Source organism: Phoenix dactylifera, unplaced genomic scaffold (assembly GCF_009389715.1).
Source record: "Phoenix dactylifera cultivar Barhee BC4 unplaced genomic scaffold, palm_55x_up_171113_PBpolish2nd_filt_p 000381F, whole genome shotgun sequence".
NCBI lineage: Eukaryota > Viridiplantae > Streptophyta > Magnoliopsida > Arecales > Arecaceae > Phoenix > Phoenix dactylifera.
Genome location: NW_024067828.1, coordinates 297,848 through 323,560, shown reverse-complemented (window position 1 = coordinate 323,560; position 25,713 = coordinate 297,848). Strand labels below are relative to the sequence as shown.

The 25,713-nt window shown below is 39.7% G+C and overlaps 1 protein-coding gene across 1 annotated transcript; it reads left to right on the top strand.

The window, feature by feature from the left end:
- The first annotated feature begins 637 nt into the window (after positions 1-637).
- On the top strand, positions 638-25,407 carry LOC103717260 (single-stranded DNA-binding protein WHY2, mitochondrial-like). The gene is made up of 8 exons (XM_008805576.4): positions 638-762; positions 17,487-17,608; positions 17,684-17,781; positions 17,877-17,969; positions 18,391-18,485; positions 18,588-18,661; positions 23,113-23,201; positions 24,983-25,407. The coding sequence occupies exons 1-8, from the start codon at positions 731-733 to the stop codon at positions 25,103-25,105; spliced, it is 726 nt and encodes a 241-aa protein (XP_008803798.1). The 5' UTR covers positions 638-730; the 3' UTR covers positions 25,106-25,407.
- Positions 25,408-25,713: the final 306 nt, after the last annotated feature.

Genomic DNA, 25,713 nt, shown 5'->3' with positions numbered 1-25,713 from the left:
GAGAAAAGATGGAAGAAGGCCACTACTTGAGATTGGGTTGATTCCAATTACTTTTCAATTGTTGAAATGGAAAGTGGCCCAATCAATATTATAACCACACCAAAATGAGACTATCAAAATTTGATTGGTGCAAATCGCTCTTTGAATTATTAAAATACTTGAAAAAAAAATTCTAGTACAATGGTTTATTGATTTTACTAAAAAATGTACTAAGAATAGGTAGTGGACAATTTTGGAGCAACAAATAATCTACTCAATAATAATAATTTCTAAAAAAGATCTGGACAGCATGTTATAGGAACAAGGAGACTCAAACATTCTGCTCAACAAAACAGAAGTTAAACATAGACTATAAATCTATACCAAAAAAAATCCTATAAATGTATGACATAATAAATTATTAGATTATATACATTATAAACTATAGATTATGTATAATATTATATAGATTGGATAGGATTGACTTACCCAAACCCTTCACTCCTAAGTGAACCAACAGAATCAAACTCCCGGGGAAAAAAAAACCCGAACTAAATAGATCTGTACCACAATGTGAACGAAACCAAAAAGTGAACCGAAGCAAACCGAACCAATGAAATCCAATCAGTTGGTTCGCTTCCCAGGTTCATCCGAACCATGTGCTTCCGTGCACCGCTGCTGTCCTAATTTCCCGAAGCGCCGCACAATCTCTCTCTCTCTCTCTCTATCTCTCTCTCTCGCTTGCTCCAGAATGATGAAGTTCTCCCGCTTCTGGTTGCCCAGGCAAGTCACCTAACTCTAATCATCCTCTTGTTTCCCCCCTTCAATCTCTCCTTTTCCCTTCGTGGGTTTTTTTTTTTGTTTTTACTTAAAAGTGGTCTTAATCACGCTTCTCCGAAACCCGCCTCTTTTTCCCACTCTCATTTCTATTCCATATCTTAATGCTTCGTGTTGGTCGGATTTTTAGTTCTTGGGCTTTCTACAGAACGTTTTCTTTTGCCTTCCACCGCATAACTGGAAACGTTTTTATTCGTTCCATGGAGAAATACGAGTCGATAAAAGCATGGATTACGCCCTCCCGAGTCCTAATAATATTTTCTTTTCTAATAGATGGAAAAAGCTACAAGGATGTTGAAAATACTTCATGACTCTTTCTAATAGGTTAGGTAAAAAAGCACTAAACATGTGGTACCTGAAATGGTGCTAGGCATTTCTCTCGATCGCTCCTTAGTAAGAGGATAATCACATTCGAACCATTTGGGCGTTCTGGTGCTTGGTCGAGGTACAGTTTTTGTGGCTTGGAGTAGTATCTGTTGTGCAAATGGGTCGAACATTTGAAGCAAGTTCTAGTCCTCGGTTCAGCACTTTACTCAAGGCTAGGTTGTATCAGTTGTTGGGTTCTTGAGTTATGTGTGCATCCGGTCTATCTTGGGTAAGATGGGAGGGTGAATAAATTCGAGAAGGATCTAGAGATGTTTCTAATTTATTATTGTAACAACCTAGGATTGCTACGATTTTAATCTTGCTCTTTTAAAAAGAAAAATTAAATGTAGGATACCCCAAGTATAGGATGTAGCAAAGTAATATTCTCGGTGAGTCCGAGATCGAATCCACAGGGATTTGACAGTGAACAAAAACTAAAGGCTAAATAATATTCGGATTAACAAAATATAACTAAGGCATCAGGATTCAGCCTAGCACTTCATCAAGTTTTTCCTAAAATCATCTATTATCTCAGTTAAATAGATTTAGTTTTATGGGCAGTATTACTGTAATTCTATTTTAAACTACAGGGATTTCTAAGCATCTGTTATACCCGGGGGAAATAACAAATCAAAGAAAATATATAAGTTTGAAATAATTTCTATCAATCTACTGCACCATAAATCAAATCAAAAAAACATTAAAATCCAATTGATGATTAAAGAAAATACATGAAGAAAATGCTAGGCTTTTCCCTAGCCTTAGCTAGAGAAGATTTAGCTATCCATATGAGATGCAAGCAATTTTATAAAAAGGATTAGTATAGAGTAAATAAAATAAACATAAATCCTTTTTTTTTTCTTTCTCCTCTTAAGAAAACAGGGTGCTCTGTTTTCTTTCTTTGGGTTTTCTCCTCCCGTTGCTTCTCCTCCTTCTCTTGTTCGGCTGAGAAGGTAGATCGGAAGAGGGAGCTTCCTGGTTCCCTTGGCCTCTAGCTGTCCTCTTCTCCTCTCTCCCGTCGGCTGCCTAGATTGGAAGAGAAGATGCTCCGGATGGCTCTCCCGGCTGCTTTCTCCCTTCCGTTCCGTGACCTCCCCTCGCCTCCTCTCCCTCCTTCCACCGGATGGCTCTCCCTTTTATAGAATTTTCCCAAAGCTCAAGAGACGCTGGGAATCAATGAAGATCAAACCGGCCGTTTAATTTGCTCCCTGTTTTCGCGATGGAAGTCGAACCGAGATTGCTGGGTGCTTTGCGATGGACTCGGTCATGGGAAGGTTTTGATTCGGCTGTTGAGATGATGAAGCATCTGAAACGCATGGATTTGAATGCAGCTTGGAATGATCCGGTTTGCTTGAGATACGGGATGAAGTTGAATCGCTTGGGATTCTTCAGCTGGAAATTGTGGAAGAAGATGACCGTTGGGAAGAAAAGAAACGGGGGAGACGGAAGGACTGGCTTTGGAGTTCCCTCGCTGCCGTTTGGGAATTTGAAGATGAAACAATTGGATGCCACGATCGCTGGGAAGCTCCTCATGGATGAATCCTGCTCTGTTCATTGGAACGTTGCTTCACGGATGAAAGAGCCGGTTTGGGAGTTTTGAAGATGAATGGTTGCTGGAAGCGTTTTGATTGTAGATTCTGTTCTTGAAACAGGGGATATGGAAGCCACGTGTGAGACGCGGCTTGGGGATGATCCAGTTGCATGCTGCCACGGTCGGTTGAAAAATGCTGGGATCTTCATGACGCAGGCACTAATGCTGGCTGAATCAGCTGGACGCAGTGATATAGATTGCATGCGGATGACGGGCAACGTAAGGCTCAGATGAGATGCTAAGGATTTGTTGAGCTCGGACCGTCAGAAATTGGGCTCAAACCAGAGTTACTGGGTCTCTTGAATTAATTTCACTCAAACACAAATAAAACATTAATTAATTAATTTTATTAATAAAAATTAACTATAATACTAATTAAGATAATATGAAAATTTCACTTTTGTACTCTCATCACACCCCTCAACTAGCTTATTGCTAGTCTCTAGCAATTTAGTGTGAAAATGATAAAATGAGGGTGCAAAAGTATTGTTTATTTTATCAATATGCATGAATTAAAATAAATACTCACTTTCGTAGAGCATTACGATTGCACTTAGCACGTGCAACAAGCCGTTAAACCCCTAGGTTACCCTAGTGGACGAGTGTTGTCTCGTGAGGGTTTGCAGTGATGTTACCCACAAACATCGTTTTTAAGTTAGAAGATACTTTAAAACATAGCAACCCTTAAGGCAAATGTAAATGTGACGTCTCAGAATACCTATACCTCCACCACAATTGGGTACCCCTTGAGTTCTAGGTGCACTACTCAAATTCACAAGTGTTAACTATCATTTGTTAGCTCCCGATCCACAAAATTTTCCGAATATCACATGTTATTTATCCAGAATGGTTCGCATATAAAAATGAAGCTATCAATCCCAACTAGACATCCCAGGTACACAGAGTTCTAAAATAATGGAGTCAAACCAGTCATCCACATGTCACTTGGTTTAAGTTTAACTAACTCACTCGTGTTTAAAATATTATTATTATTATTTTTTTTTCTTTTTCTTTTTTTTTTTAACACAATGACTAAAACAGTCCAACTCCATTAGGCTCTAGTAAGGTCCATGTAACGAGCTTTGGGTCAATGACTCTTGATCCAGTTGGCTCAAGGCATTAGGTGAAACACCCCTCGGACTTAATTACTCGAACCAGACTACGCCACGAGGCCGGACTAGTCACTTATTTCAGTCATTTTCACCTTTTTACGCGAACACTCGCTGCTTTGTAGGCAAGAGGCCCGGTTACTCAGTGAAGACAAACAGTATTATTTCTCTCTTTTTTTTTTTAAATTTTTTTTTATATATATATACATATGTAACGTGACTGTATTGTGACTATAGGTCAACCAAGGTCAGAACATAAGGCACCCAGGCGATCTAGCCGGGAATTTCAAACTCAATCTTTATGTGAAAACCAAATCATGAACTTTAAGACAAGGACACTCGTACTTCTCTTGCGAATAAGATCAACAAACAAGTAGGTAAAACAAGTGAACTCCTGAGGCCTTCCTATTGTCATTGAATACCTATGTGGGGATCTAGTAATAGGTCTCTGATAAGTCATAATATGCTCCTTGCCTTAATAGCTGCACATGTTTATTTCTTTGAAAAATATAGTGGTAATTAAATGACTACAACATATATGTTTAAATAATTTTTTTTTTTTTTTTTTTTTGAAATATATGACAATTGGTATGATATATAGAAAAATATAGTAATCTCTCCCCCCAACTTAAATTCAACATTGTCCCCAATGTTTCAACATGAGTGCATTAAATATGATTGTATGAAGTATAATAAGGCTGAAGGGGAGAATTTACCTGATAGAATGACTGCACACTGCTGTTGCTCACCAATTGTCATATGAAAGAAAGAAAAATTATGTACAAACAGAGGATCTCTAGCAGATATAGAGATCAATCCTGATAAACAGGATCTCCCAGATTGGTCGATTCAACTTCTGGGGTAAAGTTGTCCAAAAATAACTTCAAACGTTGGCCATTTACTTTAAAAATATTACCGGTGTTTGGATTCTCTATCTCAACGGTTCCATACGGATAAACAGTTTTAACTATAAATGGACCAGTCCACCTAGATCTCAATTTTTCTGAAAATAAATGAAGTCTTGAATTATACAATAGAACTTTCTGGGAAGGCTCAAATGTTTTCCTTATAATATTTCTATCATGAAAGACTTTCATTTTATGCTTATAAATTCGAGCATTCTCATATGCTTCATTTCTGATTTCCTCTAGTTCATTAAGTTGAAGTTTGCGTAGTGAACTAGCTTTATCCATATCAAAATTAAATCTCTTAATAGCCCAGTATGCCCTATGCTCCAATTCCACAGGCAAATGACACGGTTTACCAAAAATAAGACGGTACGGAGACATACCAATCGGAGTTTTAAAAGCAGTATGATAAGCCCAAAGTGCATCAGTTAAACGCAAAGACCAGTCTTTGCGATTTGGGTTAACCGTTTTTTCCAGAATATTCTTAATTGATCGATTTGATACTTCAACTTGTCCACTTGTTTGTGGATGATAAGGGGTGGCGATTTTATGGGTGATCCCATATTTTCGCATTAAAGCCTCAAAAGGCTTATTACAGAAGTGTGAACCCCCATCACTGATGATGGCTCGAGGTGTTCCAAATCTGGAAAGAATGTTTTCCTTTAAAAATTTTAGAACAGTTTTGTGGTCATTATGTTTGCAAGGAATTGCCTCAATCCATTTGGAGACATAATCTACAGCTACTAAAATGTACAAATTTCCGAATGAAGGAGGAAATGGGCCCATAAAATCTATTCCCCAACAATCAAATATTTCAATAATTAAAATTGGGTTGAGAGGCATCATATTCCTACGAGTTATCCCACCTAACTTTTGACAGCGCTCGCAAGCTTTGCAAAAGTTATGGGAATCTTTAAACAAGGTGGGCCAATAGAAACCGCACTGTAAAATTTTTGCAGCCGTTTTCTTAGCAGAGAAATGACCACCGCAAGCTTCAGAATGACAAAAGGAAATGACACTAATAAATTCGTCATTAGGTACACATCTCCTAATAATTTGATCTGGGCAATATTTGAAAAGATAAGGATCATCCCAGAAAAAATTTTTTATTTCAGTCAAAAATTTTCTTTTGTCTTGTTTATTCCAATGACTTGGTAGTTCACCTGTGACTAGAAAATTTGCAATGTCTGCAAACCAGGGTGAAGATGTGATCTCAAACAGTTGCTCATCAGGAAAAGTGTCTTTTATGGGTGAATTGTCTAAGGAATCTGGAAAAGTGAGACGGGACAAGTGATTAGCTACTACATTCTCTACCCCCTTTTTATCTCTTATTTCTAGAAAAAATTCTTGGAGCAGAAGGATCCACCTAAGCAAACGCGCCTTAGCATCCTTTTTTGAAAGAAGGTACTTAAGGGCAGCATGGTCAGTGTAGATAATGATTTTGGATCCAATCAAGTAAGACCTAAATTTTTCTAGTGCAAATACTACGGCGAGTAGTTCTTTTTCCGTAGTGGTGTAATTCATTTGTGCACTATTTAAAGTCTTACTTGCATAGTAAATAACATAAGGCTTTCTTTCTTTTCTTTGCCCTAGAACTACCCCAACTGCATATTCACTAGCATTACACATAATTTCAAAAGGAAGTGACCAGTCAGGTGGTTGCATGATGGGAGCAGAGGTCAGCAAGCTTTTAAGTTTATCAAAAGCTCTTTGACATTCTTCAGACCACACAAATTGGGTTTCCTTTTGAAGGAGATTACATAAGGGTTTAGATATTGAGCTAAAATCTTTAATGAATCTCCTATAAAATCCTGCATGACCCAAAAATGAGCTAAAACCTTTACCATCTGAGCTAAAGTATGCATACCTTGGTCAAGAAGAGACCTTTCCTGAATCCCCGGCAACGGCGCCAAAAACTTGCTACGATTTTAATCTTGCTCTTTTAAAAAGAAAAATTAAACGTAGGATACCCCAAGTATAGGGTGTAGCAAAGTAATATTCTCGGTGAGTCCGAGATCGAATCCACAGGGATTTGACAGTGAACAAAAACTAAAGGCTAAATAATATAAGGATTAACAAAATATAACTAAGGCATCAGGATTCAGCCTAGCACTTCATCAAGTTTTTCCTAAAATCATCTATTATCTCAGTTAAATAGATTTAGTTTTATGGGCAGTATTACAGTAATTCTATTTTAAACTACAGGGATTTCTAAGCATCTGTTATACCCGGGGGAAATAACAAATCAAAGAAAATATATAAGTTTGAAATAATTTCTATCAATCTACTGCACCATAAATCAAATCAAAAAAACATTAAAATCCAATTGATGATTAAAGAAAATACATGAAGAAAATGCTAGGCTTTTCCCTAGCCTTAGCTAGAGAAGATTTAGCTATCCATATGAGATGCAAGCAATTTTATAAAAAGGATTAGTATAGAGTAAATAAAATAAACATAAATCCTTTTTTTTTTTCTTTCTCCTCTTAAGAAAACAGGGTGCTCTGTTTTCTTTCTTTGGGTTTTCTCCTCCCGTTGCTTCTCCTCCTTCTCTTGTTCGGCTGAGAAGGTAGATCGGAAGAGGGAGCTTCCTGGTTCCCTTGGCCTCTAGCTGTCCTCTTCTCCTCTCTCCCGTCGGCTGCCTAGATTGGAAGAGAAGATGCTCCGGATGGCTCTCCCGGCTGCTTTCTCCCTTCCGTTCCGTGACCTCCCCTCGCCTCCTCTCCCTCCTTCCACCGGATGGCTCTCCCTTTTATAGAATTTTCCCAAAGCTCAAGAGACGCTGGGAATCAATGAAGATCAAACTGGCCGTTTAATTTGCTCCCTGTTTTCGCGATGGAAGTCGAACCGAGATTGCTGGGTGCTTTGCGATGGACTCGGTCATGGGAAGGTTTTGATTCGGCTGTTGAGATGATGAAGCATCTGAAACGCATGGATTTGAATGCAGCTTGGAATGATCCGGTTTGCTTGAGATACGGGATGAAGTTGAATCGCTTGGGATTCTTCAGCTGGAAATTGTGGAAGAAGATGACCGTTGGGAAGAAAAGAAACGGGGGAGACGGAAGGACTGGCTTTGGAGTTCCCTCGCTGCCGTTTGGGAATTTGAAGATGAAACAATTGGATGCCACGATCGCTGGGAAGCTCCTCATGGATGAATCCTGCTCTGTTCATTGGAACGTTGCTTCACGGATGAAAGAGCCGGTTTGGGAGTTTTGAAGATGAATGGTTGCTGGAAGCGTTTTGATTGTAGATTCTGTTCTCGAAACAGGGGATATGGAAGCCACGTGTGAGACGCGGCTTGGGGATGATCCAGTTGCATGCTGCCACGGTCGGTTGAAAAATGCTGGGATCTTCATGACGCAGGCACTAATGCTGGCTGAATCAGCTGGACGCAGTGATATAGATTGCATGCGGATGACGGGCAACGTAAGGCTCAGATGAGATGCTAAGGATTTGTTGAGCTCGGACCGTCAGAAATTGGGCTCAAACCAGAGTTACTGGGTCTCTTGGATTAATTTCACTCAAACACAAATAAAACATTAATTAATTAATTTTATTAATAAAAATTAACTATAATACTAATTAAGATAATATGAAAATTTCACTTTTGTACTCTCATCAAGGATCTTACCCAAAATGGCTAGCCAGAGGATATTATTTGGGTTCCTTTATCTTGTATAAGTATCCAAGATCTGCCTAACAGATAACCGATGTGGGACTAAACACATGCCCACATGGGTATTCACATACTCTTTCCGTTTAAGCCCTGACGTCATCGCCAGGCTAAGATTTTAAATCCATTCAAATCTAATCACAAGCACCACAATTAGCTAGTGGTTAGCCCCAATGAATCCGTGCTACAGTATCCTCTAGTCCATATGGATAATGGGCCAGGTCTGCTCTAATACCATTTGTGACAACCTAGGGTCTCATCCAAAATGGCCAGTCAGAAAGTATTATTTGGATTTCTTGATCCTGTATAAGTATTCAAGATCTACTCAGCGGATAATCGATGTGGAACTAAATACAAGCCCACACGGGTCCTCACAATCATACTTGTGAGTGCCTGGCATTGGTGCATAACACTAATAACAATATCTTGGCCATATGCAAATGCTGTAGCCCATGATATTAGTTTTTAATAAATCTGCTGAATAGGTCTACATGCACATAAAAAGGCTATTGCATGTATAAGCTTGTGATGGTAATTGGAAATTACATATGCTCATTATGCATTTCACTGGTAGGATCTTTAGGGTAGATAATCCCTCATTACTACCTGTATGTCTCATTTTTGACATTTTTGTGACTTGAACCAAAAGTTGTCCAAAAACTCCTTTAGATTTTATAGAAACATATGCTATTGCCCCATTTATTCTCATTATCATGTCTTTTTGATTGACTGGTAACTGTCCAAATGTTTGAGATGGAACATTTTCTTGCTGGATTCTGCCTGTTTTCCATGTGGTTCTTGTATAGCGATTGATTGTTGCTCAGATTACTTTCATGTCACTATAATTAAGCACTAATTCTTGGTATCAAATATTCAATCAAGTAAAATTAGAAGCAAGATGAAAGTAAATAAATAAATTACTTAGGTTTTAGGGAATTTGGTGGGACTTGATAGAATATTCTGTTACTATGATAGTATGGAGAGTGTGGATTTTAGTTGATGTGTGTAGGTTGAATTTTGGTTAGTGCTCTTGAATACCGGTGGGAAAAATTGATTATGCAAGAAAAGTAGCATATATGAGGTTTACAAAAAAGTTGCCACTGCTCTTAAGAGTTGTTACTTACCATCAGGTTAAATCTGGTGGTATGAGCTTAATGCGAATTCAAAATTTTTTTCTATTGGTTTCTAAACAGTTATCCACCATGTTGTGCCCGCTACACCCCCCCCCCCCCCCCCGCGATGTAGGACCATAATGAAACCCAGCATGGAGCCTTGATTAAGTGATTTTTTTTGAATTCTGGTTTGGTTGAGTCTAATTGAGTCCTTGAGTCCTTGTTTAATCAAGTTGATTTCCAATCTAAGCTTGTTTAGGGTCTGAGTTGAGTTGAATTAGGAGTCTGTTTGATTAGGATTGTGATTAGGGATTTAGGGGAGTTGTGGTTATGTATAAAGGTTGTAAAGGAGCGCCGCCTCCTTCTTCATTGCTTTCCCGTGAAAAAAAAAAACCAGAAAAAGCTCTGTTCTTGAGCCCAAAACTCCCCTGTTCCCTCCTCTGTTTTGGTTGTTGAATTAGCCGCAGGATAACAGGTTTTCCTCTCCCACGCTCACCGCACCATTTGGTATCAGAGCGAGGTCAACTGGCATTGATGGCGAATGACAGTGCCACGAGCGTCCACCCCGGCGATCACGGGGTGCCAGCCTTTGGGCAGCGATCCGCAGGTTGGAAGGGGCCGTGCGGGATATCCAGCAAACTCTCCAAGCCATGCGGATTGAAAATACCATGGATCCCAACCGGGAGCGCGTGCGGGCTCACGAGGATCTCCCTCACGGTCCACCGGCACCGGCGCGAGATCCCCCTCGCCGGCGTTGCCAGCGAGTTCCTCCGGAGTCTTCCGACGAAGAGGAAGATGACGCTGTCTTTGGAGCATTCGGTGGACCGCGACTGCACCCAGGTGGATACGGCTTCAACGGAGGCGAACGGGACCGAATGGCATTCAACCATCGCTATCCGGATGAAGGAGATGAGGGGCTTGGAGGGCAACGTCCACGGAGGAACCAAGGCCAAGCAGGCTACAGGTTCAATGGAGTCGACCACAGACTTTCTTTTGGAGGGGTGGCTATTGACGGTTGGCCCCCTGATGAAGATGCAGTCGTCGACGAAGTCCCCGAGCCACATCCATGGATGAACAGGGCCCATGCAGGGGGAAGGAATGCAGAACCTGTGAGAAACAGGCTCCCTTGGGGCGTTCGTGATAGGGGCTCCCCTGATTTTAGATTAAAGGTGGATCTCCGTGCATTCAACGGTAATCTTCATATTAAGGGATTTTTGGATTGGTTGGCTGAGGTAGAAAAAATTTTCGATTATATGGAGATCCCATATCAGAAGAAGGTGAAGTTGGTCGCATATAAATTGAAGGGAGGAGCATCTGCATGGTGGGATCAACTGTAACATAACCGTCTACGGCAAGGAAAGATGCAGATCACCACCTGGCGCAAGATGAAGCAATATCTGCGTGGCCGTTTTCTTCCGCCTGACTATGAGCAGGCGCTCTACCATCAGTACCAGAACTGCCGACTAGGGCTGTTAATGAGCCGAGCTGCTCGGGCTCGGCTCGGGCTCGGGCTCGGCTTGTTAGTCAAACGAGCCCGAGCCCGAGCCCAATATAAGGCTCGTTTACATCCGAGCCCGAGCCCGAGCTCGAGCCCGAGCAGCTCACAAGCCCAAACGAGCTCTAGTTTCCCACTAAAAAATCTTATTTCAGCACTATAATTCATAAAAATCTAACCACATAGAGAAAAATAGCCTGTTATCGAGCCCGAGCCCAAGCTCGAGCCCGATTACGAGCCTAAGCTTGGGCTCGTTCTGGAGCTCGTAATTGAAACGAGCTTTACGAGCTCAAGCCCGAGCCTTTGCTTTGCCAAGCAAGCCCGAGCTTGAGCCCAATATAGAGCTCGTTACCGAGCCCGAGCCCGAGCTTCTGTGAAACGAGCCGAGCCGAGCTCTCCCAGGCTCAGGCTCGGCTCGGCTCGTTAACAGTCCTACTGCCAACAGGGCCCTCGAACGGTGACCGAATACACTGACGAATTCAACCGCCTCAATGCCCGCAACAACTTGTCAGAAACAGAAAATCAGCAAGTGGCGAGGTACATTGGTGGGTTGAAGCCGGCTATCCGAGATCAGGTGGATTTATATCCGGTGTGGAGCCTGTCGGAAGCTACAAGTTTGGCCTTAAAATTTGAGGCGCAGGCGACACGAAAGGCACACCAATTTCAGCCCATGAATAGAGCATCGTTCTTGCGCTCCACCATAGCAAAGCAGAAGACTGTTGAAGGAGCGGCCACTTCGAGTTAACCACCACCAACGTCCACGTCGAGAGGAGCTGGAAATTTCAGCAAGCAGCAGGCGGCCCCAAAAGGTAGTGGCAACCCCTACGAGAGACCAATGCCTATAAAATGTTACAGATGTCAAGAGTTTGGGCATTGGTCTAACGAGTGTCCGAGGCGACGGCCAGTCAATGTAGTCGAAGCTGAGGATGAAGAAGAAATGCCGCATGAGGACGAGGATCATGAAGAGGGGCAGACCGACGATGAAGACGTCGAGGTGACGGCACCGGATCAAGGAGTTCCGGCCTCCTTCGTAGTTCAACGAATTTTATTTGCCCCGAGGAATGAAGAGGAATCGCAATGCCACAGTATCTTCAAAACTTGCTGCACTATCCACAAAACTGTGTGCAATGTGATTATTGACAGCGGCATCAGCGAAAATATTGTTTCTTCCACGTTGGTTCGTGCGATGGGATTGAAGACAGAAAAACACCCGTTTCCTTATAAGATTGGATGGATTAAGAAAGGTGCTGAAACGAGAGTAGAGAATGTATGTAGGGTGCCATTGTCCATCGGGAGGTACTACAAGGATGAAGTGGTGTGCGATGTAGTGGATATGGATGCATGTCATGTTCTACTTGGGCGTCCATGGCAGCATCACACAGATGTTACATTCAGGGGCCGAGACAATGCATACTTGTTCCGATGGCAAGGTAGAAAAATTCTGTTGGTGCCTATGAAAGAGAAGCCTACCCCCAAAACTTCTCAAGTGGAGGGAAAGTCTTTCTTTGCTATTTCTGGTGCGCAGTTCATGGCAGAACTCAAGGGGGCTGAAGAGGTTATGGTGTTGGTTGTTAAGGGGTCGAAGATGCCTATCATGCAGCAAGTGCCTGAGGAGTTCAAAGAATTGCTGACAGAGTTCAAAGACATCACCCCTGCAGAATTACCGAATGGACTGCCTCCCATGCGAGATATTCAGCACCATATTGATTTGGTGCCTGGTGCAAGTCTCTCCAATCTGCCTCATTACCGCATGAGTCCTAAGGAGAGCAAAATTCTGCAGCAACAAGTTGAAGATTTGATCAAGAAGGGGCTGATCCGGGAGAGCATGAGTCCGTGCGCGGTGCCTGCACTTTTGACGCCGAAGAAGGATGGGAGTTGGCGCATGTGTGTGGACAGCCGTGCAATCAATAGGATAACAGTAAAATACCGGTTTTCCATACCCCGTTTGAATGATATGCTCGACATGTTAGAAGGAGCCAAGGTCTTATCCAAAATTGATCTTCGGAGCGGCTACCATCATATCCGAATTCGGCCCGGTGACGAATGGAAGACAGCATTCAAGACGAAGGATGGACTTTAGGAGTGGATGGTCATGCCTTTTGGCCTATCCAACGCACCGAGCACCTTCATGAGAATAATGAACCAGGTACTAAAATCATTTATTGGAAAGTTCGTCGTCGTCTACTTTGATGATATTCTGATCTATAGTCGCAATGAAATTGAGCATAAGGAGCACTTGAGAGCAGTTTTGCTTGCTTTACGGGAGAATCGGTTGTTTGTTAATCTTAAGAAGTGTCATTTTGTTACAAAACGCTTGGTGTTCCTGGAATTTGTTGTTGGGGTTGATGGCATACATGTTGATGAAGAGAAGGTAAAGGCAATACGGGAGTGGCCGATTCCTACAAATGTTAGCCAAGTCCGCAGCTTTCATGGGTTAGCGACGTTCTATCGGCGTTTCATTCGGAACTTCAGTACCATCATCGCTCCCATCACCGAATGCATGAAGAAGGGCCGATTTCAATGGAGGGAGCAGCAACAAGCAAGTTTTGAATTGATAAAAGAAAAGCTAACTTCTGCACCAGTACTAGCATTACCGAGTTTTGAAAAGTTATTTGAAGTGGAGTGTGATGCTTCTGTGGTCGGCATAGGGGCTGTTTTGACCCAAGAAGGACGGCCCGTGGAGTACTTCAGTGAAAAACTTAGTGAAGCACGGCAAAAGTGGACAACCTACGAGCTAGACTTCTATGCGATCATCCGGGCGTTGAAGCATTGGGAGCATTACCTTATTCAAAAAGAATTTGTTCTGTACAGCGACCATCAAGCCTTGAAGTACATCAGTAATCAGAACAATTTGAACCGAATGCATGCTCGATGGGTAAGCTTTTTGCAGAAATTTTTCTTTGTGTTGAAGCATCGGTGTCTGGGCCACAAAATCGGGTGGCAGATGCTCTGAGCCGATGCAATGCTTTATTGACTACCATGCAGGCAGAGGTTGTGGGGTTTGAATATTTGAAAGAGTTGTATGCAGAGGATGAGGATTTCAAAGATGTATGGGCAAAGTGTACAAGTCATCAAGCAACTGGAGACTTCAACATTCAGGATGGCTATCTATTTTGGGGCAATTCCTTATGTATTCCTAGATCCTCATTGCGAGAGAAGCTGATTAGAGACTTTCATGGTGGCGGCCTTAGTGGGCATATGGGTCGGGACAAGATCATTGCCAGTCTCACGGAAAGGTATCATTGGCCGCAGCTGAGAAGAGATGTTGGAAAATTTATTCAAAGGTGTTATACTTGCCAAACAGCGAAGGGGCAATCGCAAAACACTGGACTATATATGCCTCTACTTGTGCCAAATGCTATTTGGGAGGATCTGTCGATGGATTTTGTGTTGGATCTTCCCCGAACATAAAGAGGTGTAGACTCAGTTTTCGTGGTGGTGGACAGGTTCTCCAAGATGGCGCATTTCATCCCTTGCAAGAAGACATCAGATGCATCCCACATTGCAAGGTTGTTCTTTCGAGAGATTGTTTGTTTGCATGGAGTACCACAATCCATAACATCAGATCGGGATTCCAAATTTTTGAGTCACTTCTGGCTTACTCTATGGAGGATGTTTGACACTTCATTAAATTTCAGCAGCACTGCGCATCCTCAGACTGATGGACAGACGGAAGTGGTTAACAGAACATGGGTAATTTTATCCGTTGCATTTCTGGGAGCATCCCGAAACATTGGGATTATGCTTTGGCCCAAGCAGAGTTTGCTTACAACAATGCTGTCTATAGTGGAACCGGACGGTCGCCTTTCTCCATTGTTTATTCAAAGGCACCAAAGCCTGTATTGGATCTGGCGCGCCTACCGAAAATTTTTGGAAACAGTGCGGCAGCAGAACATTTGGCAGAAGAAATTCAAGCTATACAGTTAGAAGTGAAGAAACGCCTAGAGGACACAAATGCTAAGTACAAATCAAGGGCGGATAAACATCGAAGGCACAAAGAATTTCAAGAAGGCGACATGGTGATGGTTTTCTTGCGCAAAGAAAGATTTCCCGTGGGAACTTACAGCAAATGGAAGCCAAGAAAGTACGGACCATACAGAATTTTGAAAATGATCAATAACAATGCTTACGTTGTGGACCTACTAGATGATATGGGAATTTCAAAGACTTTTAATGTCGCTGATATCTATGAATACCATAACCCTGAAGAGCAGCTATACCCAGATGAAAACTCGAGGACGAGTCGTGTTCAAGTGGAGGGGACTGATGCAGGACCATAATGAAACCCAGCATGGAGCCTTGATTAAGTGATTTTTTTTGAATTCTGGTTTGGTTGAGTCTAATTGAGTCCTTGTTTAATCAAGTTGATTTCCAATCTAAGCTTGTTTAGGGTCTGAGTTGAGTTGAATTAGGAGTCTGTTTGATTAGGATTGTGATTAGGGATTTAGGGGAGTTGTGGTTATGTATAAAGGTTGTAAAGGAGCGCCGCCTCCTTCTTCTTCATTGCTTTCTCGTGAAAAAAAAAAAACCCAGAAAAAGCTCTGTTCTTGAGCCCAAAACTCCCCTGTTCCCTCCTCTGTTTTGGTTGTTGAATCAGCCGCAGGATAACAGGTTTTCCTCTCCCACACTCACCCCACCCCCCCGGTCCTTTGGGAACCTCATCCAGCTGCTACGAGCATTACCAGAGCATATCAGAACATTCAATATAATTGATGATTGGGATTTGGTCTAGCAAAATAGATTACTTGCTCTCGAATTCTCCAGGGAGAGATTTGAGGAGAAGTATTAGTGATGTAAGAGAGTTTTAATGAGTCCAACCTTTGTCTTTTCTTTCCTTTTACTTGGTTGTATTTGGAAAGTTTTGGATGTAGTGGAATTCTGAATTGATCAGGAGTCCTTAAAGTCAAAACTTTTCTTCTTTGCCTTTTAGATACACTTGTGCATGCACATGCCCTTCCCAGGTGGTCCTGCATTCAATTAGTATGAAGTTTCTGACCAGTTAAACTTTGGGCTAGAGTTGGTTGAACCACAAATACCATGTGGTAACAAGGGGTGCATTAGTTGTTGTTTGGCAATTCAGGCTTAGTTCTCCATGGTATCCTTAAACATGGAAAGATTTTGGTTTTGAAGAGTGAAATGATGAGGCTTATTAAATGGAGCTGCATACATCTCCACTTTAACTGTATGCATTGAAACACATCCATCCATGTGACATTGACTCCGGGTCATTTTCCTCTGGTAGTACATATTTGACATTTTTCCCTGTTTTCATGCAGGATTCCTTTGTTCTATACGTTTTAAAGATATTGATAGCCATTATAAAGAAGAGAACTAAAGTTCTCTATATTTGAAGTTGCATAACTTGTTGCATGCTAGTGGAAATTTATTCCTGTTTTATTTATTTGTTTGAGAGCTGGGTAACTAATCATTTAATAACTTACTATTAATATCAACAAAGATGTATTATGGTGTATGCTATTTGGTTATTTGCTAATGATAGTAGTGTTGATTGATCAGCAGATGACAAGATTAAATGCTAAATCAAATTTATTGAAGAAAGCATCATGATAAGGGCTTAAATATCAGCAGAACAAAAGTAGAACTTAGGAAATGCACTTTTGGTGAAAATATAAGTGAATATGAGGTCTCAGTTAAGATCGACGGGCAAGTGACTGTTTTTGTTATTTAGAATCTATTATTATGGAATAATAGAGAGATAGATGAATTCATGTCTAATAGAATTAGAGCTGGTTGGAAAAGTTGAAGGGTACTTCCAGGTTAGTATGCGCATACCTTGGTGTTTAAGGGAAAAATTATAGAATCATAATGAAGTTAACAGTATTTTATGTTTAGAATGCTGGGCAGTAAAATGGATCCAAGAAAATGATTTGAAGGTAGCAGGACCAAAAGAGCCTAAATGTAATACGAAGATCTGAGAGGGGAAGACCTAAGATAACATGGATAAATGCTGTGAAATAAAAGATATGGAGAAGCTCAAAAATAACATCAAAAGTGGCTCTAGAAAAAAATACCTGGCAAATGAGGATTCATAAAGTGGACATCAAATAGCTGGAACAAGAATTTATGGTTACAAGCTGGTTTTGATAGTTCTGGAGATAGTAGTATATGACTTCTCACTATCATGCCTGAAACTCCTGATGTCTTTGTTTCAGTAGCTTCTTGACAGCTACATGGTTTCATCTTAAATCTCTGCTAAATCTTAGATGCTTAATCACTCTGTAACTCTATTTTCACTCTGATGATAAAATTTGGTCTTGTCCCCTTATATGGTGAAATTGATTTAGGCGACGATTGGATATTCCATGCATGTTTTTCTTCAGATCCATTATTTACCATATAGTTTGGGTTTTAGGTTGCATATTATAACCTTTTGACCATTTGATTGGGTTCTGCAGGAATCAACTGGCTTCAAAATTTCTGCCTGAGAAAAATAGTAATATCAAGGAAGCTTCATGGTTCAGTAATTACAGTTCTCGATTCGGTATTTCAACTGCAAGATCAGATTCCATAAAACATGGTATGATGAAATCTGGTTTCACTCCAGCTACCTCTGTCATTCATCGATATTGCTCAGACTCTTGTTCCTCTGCAGGGAATTATTCAGGAAAAACATATGCAGATTTCTCTATTTTTAAAGGAAAAGCTGCACTTACAGTTTCCCCTGTTCTGCCAACATTCAGCAGGCTGGATGTATGGTTTGGGTTTTTGGGGTCATTAGTTTCGAGATTTATTTTTCGACCAAGATTTTCTTTCTTTACACCTCATTTATAAAATATTTTGGGCAGTCTGGGAGTTCTAAAGTTGATAGAAGGGGAGTTGTGCTATTGAAGTTCATGCCTGCTATTGGTCAACGGAAGTATGATCCTGAAAAGAAACAGGTACTGGTTTTTTCTGTAGTGTTTGCAATTGCGCTTCTATTTGAGTCATTTTCTGCTTGTTCCACTGACCTGTTTAATCTTTCCAATAACTTTTTATTAGATATTAGCCAGGATTTTTTTGGGATCCATAGAAATCTATGCTGGAAATTTGGATTTTTTTTTTGTTGGAAAGGCAGGGAGACCCACCTGCACTATAATTACCCATGCGCAAATACTTGGAATGCACCACTAATGCTCGGACCCAGAACCTTTGGTTATTAAGCAGGGGGTTGTGACTGTTGGCACAACCCAGTTCACCTGCATGTTTGGATTTAAACCTTTTGTTTCTTTTCTTTTGCTGCTAGTTTAATTTTTTGAACCATATGTTTATATGCATTTTCTATGTAGTGATGCTTCACATGCTAATTACTGGTTTTTGTAGCTCTTTGCATTATCAGCTACTGAAATTGGGTGCCTAATAAGCCTAGGTCCTGCTGAATCATGTGAATTTTTCCATGATCCTTCAATGAAGTCAAGGTTTGCTATTTGACATCCATTAATATGCACTATCTTCATAGGCCTATTGTATCCCTTCCCACACCCCACACCACCCCTGGTTTCTGATATACAATGTTACAGTCTGGAAGGTCAAGTGAAGAAAACACTATCAGTTTCCCCAGTTCCCAATGGCGAGGGTTATTTCTTTAATCTAAGTAAGTTCTCTGACTATTTTAGTAGTCCTCTTTTCTTTGCTTACTGATAGATCCCATGGTTGAATAACTAGCATTTGCCATTGTTTTGCTTCTTTACTAAGTAGCTTTTCCTTTGTTCTTATGAAGACTGATTGAAGTTTAGGTTTAAAACTATTTTGAGTTATATGGTTTAGGAAATGCGGATCTTTGTAGCAAAAGTAACAAAGAGACCTAGGAATAGTTCTTGGAGCTGGAGAATGTCAATTGCTTAGAGTTGGGCCTTAGTGCAATGACATGTCTTTAAGTATGGATGGTTAAATTTTTGATGTTCTGGGCAATTATCCTGTTTGATGTTTCTGACTTGATCTAGAAGATGATATCAGATGCACACACTTGGATGAGTAATCATAGTTTTTTCTGCTTGGTGGTTTCTGGTTCCATAAAAAATGCTCTAAGTTGGCTAATGTGGAAGGGTTTCTTTTGTTACATTCTTTTCAATAAATGCAAAGGGCACGCACTTGTCTAGCTTTAATTTTTCCCTCCTTGAATATGGGAGACAATTATATGAGCAGCCTAGTGGAATAGTTGGTCAAACAACTCATCTACTTGAACTTTTAAAACCTTTGCTTCTTTATCATCTATATTATTCTAGTTTTTCAAGGGCTAGCAATGTTTATATATATATATATATATATATATATAGATAGATAGATAGATAGATAGATAGATAGATAGAGATATATATAGAGAGAGAGCTGGACTTGGCTACACTCGAGTAGATTTCCACTCAGATCCAATTAGATGTAGATTGGACGATGTGGGTCTCATATTGATGATCCAAGCCGTTGGTTGTGATGTACTACCTCTAAATAGCTTACACACAAAAGAAATCATATAATTTGGAGATCGTATGCACCAAGCAACCAAAATAACATATATAATTTGATGTTATTTAGATTGTCCAATTTTTTGACCTAGAAGTTTCCAAATCTTATGATTTGTGGTGTATAAGCAATTTAGAGCTAGTAGATCACATCCAACAGCTTGGATCATTGATATGAGGCTCCCTCGTCCAATATAGACCTGACCGGATTTGAGTGGAGATCGACACATACATACATATATAGACATGCGTACATATGTAAATACATACATGAATACGTGCATGCAACATACACATGTATGCATGTAAATGACATTATGTATGTAACATATGTGTTTACACAATTAGGTTATCTATGAATTACAAATGTTATGTTACCAATCAAATAGGCAAGGAACCTCAAAAGCATTTCACATAGAATTAGTGTTTTGCATTTATAGAATTACTTAAAATCTGACAGAGGGTTAAGCACAACCTTCCCATCCCCCTTTTTTCTTTCTAAGTAAATATTTACTGCAGGCACACATTTCTTTCTAATTTTTCTTTCTACAGTGAAACGCAATAAGCTTGTAGATCCAAATCTTTTTCTACCTGAATCTGAAATTTGGAGTGTATTGAGTTATCAACCTTCATTGCTGCTCTTTGCACGACCATTTTTGTGAATGATGGCCGGATAATTAAGAAATTAAAGCATATGGAGCATTTCTAATGTGTCTGTATTGACTTGCTGAAGCGATGAGATTTCAGGTTGGTTCAAGTTGAGTTAGCAATTAGCATGCAATAACATGGGTTGCAAGTGAACACAAAATGGACAGTTGCACATTTTCAATATAGTTAGAGAACTAAACTACATCTTAGGCAATATAATTCAAAAATCCAAACTGTTGTGCTTGGTCTACACATGCTAAACCCCATAAAAACCAAAATATTTTGGAGCTGGATACCATGTAAATTTGAATGCCCAATTCTGTGTTTTTCAGAGTTGTGCTGCTATATTAGGTCTGTGGGCTATTAAAAATCTGTATTAATCTTTTGTCATTCATTGTTAATCCCAGTTTATCAGTAAGTAGAATCAAATTTAGAATTCAGAGATTATATAAGTGTAGGGCTAGAAAAGGGAACAGCAGTCTGCTGCTGTTTGCTCGTCTTCTGGTTATTTTAAGGGAAGATTGTGTAAGAGTGGACATTCTTCTTTTAATTTAAAAGTTTTTAAACTAATATACATCGCTGTGCATTGCCTTTAGTTTTTCACTCTCATCACATCAATTTTATGACTCATTCGTTGTTAATTCAATTTTATGTCATCTTTATTAAGTTGTAGGTCATAATGTTGGAGTGTTCGAAGGCACGATCGGAATCTATGCTTTAATTTTATGAGAGTAATATGGTGGAAACCACAAATAATAGTTTAAGATTCTATAAGTGAACGCCATATAATAGGGACAAGATGGTTATGGTTGATAATTGCATTTGATGACTCTATATACTTCGGCAAGTGTAAATTATTCCATTGTGCGAAAGCAAAGGATGAACAGAAGTGCATCGAACTTTTGCAAACTGCCAGTTATTATCACCACCCAAACTAAAATGATGCTGAAAATCTAGTCTAATATCTTGTTCCAATGGTAACTTTCTCAAGGCATTATACTTGACTACTTGTGGAATCACAGTTCACGTACATTTTCCAGACTAGTTATATTGCATGTGCATAGGCATGTGTATTGACTGAAAATTCTTATCAATGACCTAATTTCATTAAAACAAAATTCAACATGCTGACACCCTCAGGCAAATATGATATTAGAACCTAGTCATTGGGAGTAAACTTGTAGGTGCCTATTCAGCCATGAGTCTATTTTACAATACCACTGATTCTCAAGAAGTGATTATATATGCAGTATTTTTAAAGTACTATATAAGCTGCTCATCAAGCACAAGATTTGTGATGAATCAAATTCATACATATACATTGTACAAGATCCCAATATCATAATTTAGGTTTATCCAGAATATTTTGTACACTAATAATAATGATTATGATGATGATTTAATGTTAAATCATAAACAACATTAAATATGTGCAAATTTCCTGAGAAGCATTAATATTGTTGCACTTCAAATTGAAATCTTTTAAACTGTGATAGTGGATTGCCTATGTGAGATCATTACAGGAGACAAATTTCTGTTGGTCATTGTGGTAGTCTTCAATTTTTTGGAATCAGGCACCTATTATAAGTAGCCATAATGTTCAGATGTATATTTTCTGTTTCAATACTCCTATTTGAATGTTATTCTAAAAGGCTCTCTCTCTCTCTCTGTGTGTGTGTGTGTGTTCCTCTTTTTTTGCCGGTGACACCTATGCTGGAAAATAGAGACGTTTAAACTTCAAAGCAATAATAGATGGAGAATAAATAGTATGGGTATTATTGGAAGTATGATGATCAAGAGATTTCAAAAAAGAACTCTGCAGAAGGTTAGGTGTCAGTTAGAATAAATGACCTTTTCATTCGCCTAATTAAAACAAAAGTACTCCAAATGAATCCATACCAAGTCCTACAATTCTGTTGTCATCATACTTCAGTGCCATTCTCCTAAGCCATCTAATCCCGTGGCTGCATTCAGTTCAGGCATAACACAAAAGTGGATTAGAGATGGTTGTGCCAAATGTCATTGCTATTTGTTTGGCTACAGTGTCTAGAATAACTTTTGGTTGATATTGCTCGTATCCATTTAAAAATGAGGACACAGGCATAAATGGTGGCTTTATTCCTGAAATAGCTAATGGCACCTCTAACTTTGAATAGTTATGCATGGCATAAGCAAGTTTGACTGGCATAACTGTTCCTTGCCTATGCCCGCTTTTCAGAAGCCGTTAGGCATGATGCTTACGTTAGGCATGATGCTTACTCCAAGCTATATGCCTGCTTTATGGCAACCAACTCCACCTATATGATTTGCTTATTTCTATCACTAAATCCACACTCTAACATGGTTCATTTCTTTCAACTATACACAAACCTATGCTATAACCTAAATCCAGAGGTCCCCATGACTGTCAAAAATTAAGGGTTTAACCTCCATCTCCAAGGGGTGGTGTGGACTGAACAGAGTATCATTGGTGTTCCAGAATTTACAGAGCGTTGATTGTACCTCATATTTGTGGTGATGGTGTTGCTGATGATGACAATGGTTATGTTGGTTGTCATTGGGTTGTAGGTGGAAATGGTGATGATGGTAGAGTAGTGGTGGTGATGAAGATTGAAATGGAGGAGATGATGGTAGTTGAGTGCTGATTGTTGGGAAGGAGGTTGGAATTGTGGTGGTGGGCATGGTGAAGGGGGATTGGAGGAAAGGAAGGTGGGGATTAGAAAGTCCTGTCAAGTGGTAGGTGTTTCTTGGGAATACAAGAGTTTTCACACGTAAGAAGTGTTGGCATTTCTATGGAGCTTTTAGAACTGTGAAAGTCTGGTGTTTCTCTGTCCTTTATTGAGTTTATGTGCTTGTTACTCTATGGATGCTTAAATATTATCAACCATGGTCTGCAAACTGCAGTATTCATGTAAGTATTACAATTACTCTCTCTGTGCAGCTGTCATGAATTCTGTCCAGAAAACAAATGATCGTTTTTCTGTACCCGTGGCAAAAGCTGAGTTTGCAGTGGTGCGTGCAGCTTTTAGTGTAAGTTTTGCAGGAACCATTATCTTATAGTGGAACTCTATACAATGTTATTTTTTCCTTCCAAATCATAGGATAAAACAAATGCACGCTAATAGAGTTGCATTTATTCATATATATATATGTAATGTAACTTACATGCAGGTATAGTCACTGACATGTGCACCATGGAACATATAAAGTAACTATAAATTGTGACTGCATGTTTATGCAGAAAGCATATTTGCTTCCTCTTTTTGTTGTGCATTATGACTTGTATGTACTGATGCATTAATGGGTGGTCTTGCTGAAGGAGCTTTGGCAGCCTGCATGTGATTTGGATCCTAATCCGGTGTTAGAGCAGTTTTGTGGTTTCTGTTTATATTGATCAAAGTGATAGAAATTCGAAGTGACCTTTGTGTAAGAGGGTGATAGAATTAAAACAAATTTGGTTTTATGCCATGAAGGATAGCCTTGGACTTGCTTGTGAAATCAATGTAATGGTCGATATGAGGAAGTAACACATGGAATTTGTTGATGAAGGGCATATGATAGACTATAGTGAGGGTGGTTTGGTGGCACACAAGGGAAAATTGTGTTGTAAAGCAGTAAAACAGGATTGATACATGAATGAAGGAATTTAAACAAATGAAAAGTAGTTAAGAGTGTGTTGAGAATTTCAGTATGGTGGGACTGCATAAGGGGTGACAAATAAGTCTTTCACGGCTTTACACTTGACATGGATGAATTGATTGCTGTATTTAAGAGGAGGTTCCATCATGGATAATATTTGCTATGATAAAATGTTAATTGATGATTTAAGACTTGATTCAAATGTTGAATTGGAAAGGATGGAGGTTCTCCAGGATGAGAGTCTTAAAATCAGTCAAGGTAGAGAACATATGGAACACAAATTTTATGGGATAATAATTGATGGCCAGGAGATGCACTACTGTCATCCTTTTAGCTTCTTTTTCCATCTTTTGTTAGGATGAACAAATAGAGGAAGTGCCTTTGGGTCACTATGATAGTAATTATGCATTTTAGATTGTAGAAAAACCTTACAAGATGGAAGTGAGGCTTGTGATGGTGTACGACTTGTTATGTTTAAGATAATCAAGGAAAATAGCTAAATTTTACAAAGTTGAGATTTTAATGCAAATGTGCGGCAATATTAGAAGGATAAAAATGACCTTTTCAGAGGTGCAAGGCTATTATTTTTAGACAGCATTGCCAGGAATCAATCAAGACAGCACGATCATGTGCTATAAAGGTAGAGGAGGCATTAAGGACCAAGGGGAATAAATGAATTTTCTTCTAAGGGTTTGGATAGAGGGAAAACCTGAGATAACATGATCGGCAATTTTGAGAAAGGATTTATTAAATCTTGTGATAAAGAAGGTAAAATCTAACAAACACCGGTACGCATTTGTTCTGGTTATGGTCGTTGCTATTTTTGAATTGGAAAGTCAGAGCTTGTGGGTGGTTGCTGGTGTGGATTTGGAGAGTTGGGACGGGTTTAGTTTGGATGACAAATGAGCTCAACTAAATCCTAAGGTCACCATCTGTTGGCATGTATATATATATATATATATATATATATATATATATATATATATATATATATATATATATATATATATATATATATACACACACATGTATGAATGTATACATGCGCGCATATATGATGGGTGCTTTTAAATTTAGCTGTTTGTGTTTTATTGCAATAAATTCAGCTATATTGTATGTCGTTTGATAATTGATTAAATGGAACTAGCACTAAATATTTTGCTTCTGTGCAGTTCATCTTGCCATATATCATGGGCTGGGACCAGGTCGTTAAGCCACAGTTGGAGAGTGTCGAAGGGGAGCGGCCAAAGCAGAGAGAGATGCGGCCAGACCCAGATTTCGAATGGGAAAGATGATGATGATATAATTCGATACCTTGACTATTGCTTGTGGCTTCAAACATCATGATGCCAATATTGTTCTGTCAGAGGAGTTGGGTTAGTAGCTTAACAGTGTCAATTGTCCTCGCATATTTGGTGATGGAAATTAAATTAGTTTTTCAACTAAAATGGGCAGATGACATGCTTTCTTCCCACAGGGCGGGCTTTGAGGTTTTGTTTGTAAACGCATAGATGGCTCATGTATTTAAAATATGTGCGTCTACCTATATTAGCATGGAATAAAAAGATGTGCATCCACGTATATCATCGTTAACAAATAGCGAAATGCCTTGTCGTCCTAACTTGTGCCTATACAGCAGGATCCCAGATGTTGTCACTGAACGCTCGTGTACTAATATGTAATTCACTATTTGCCATGGATCCTATAAAATATAGATACACTTGACTGCTGAAAAGGTATTTTCATGCTTAGTATGGTGGGCAGAAACAAGGGTTCAGACTTCACCAAGCCTTGCCTGTGCCTTTTGGGATCTAGGGTGAGAAACTGAAGGTGCTGGCCGGAAAGATATCTCCATTACTTGCAAACCTATCTTGTAAAAAACAAGACATAAAAAGGGAAAATC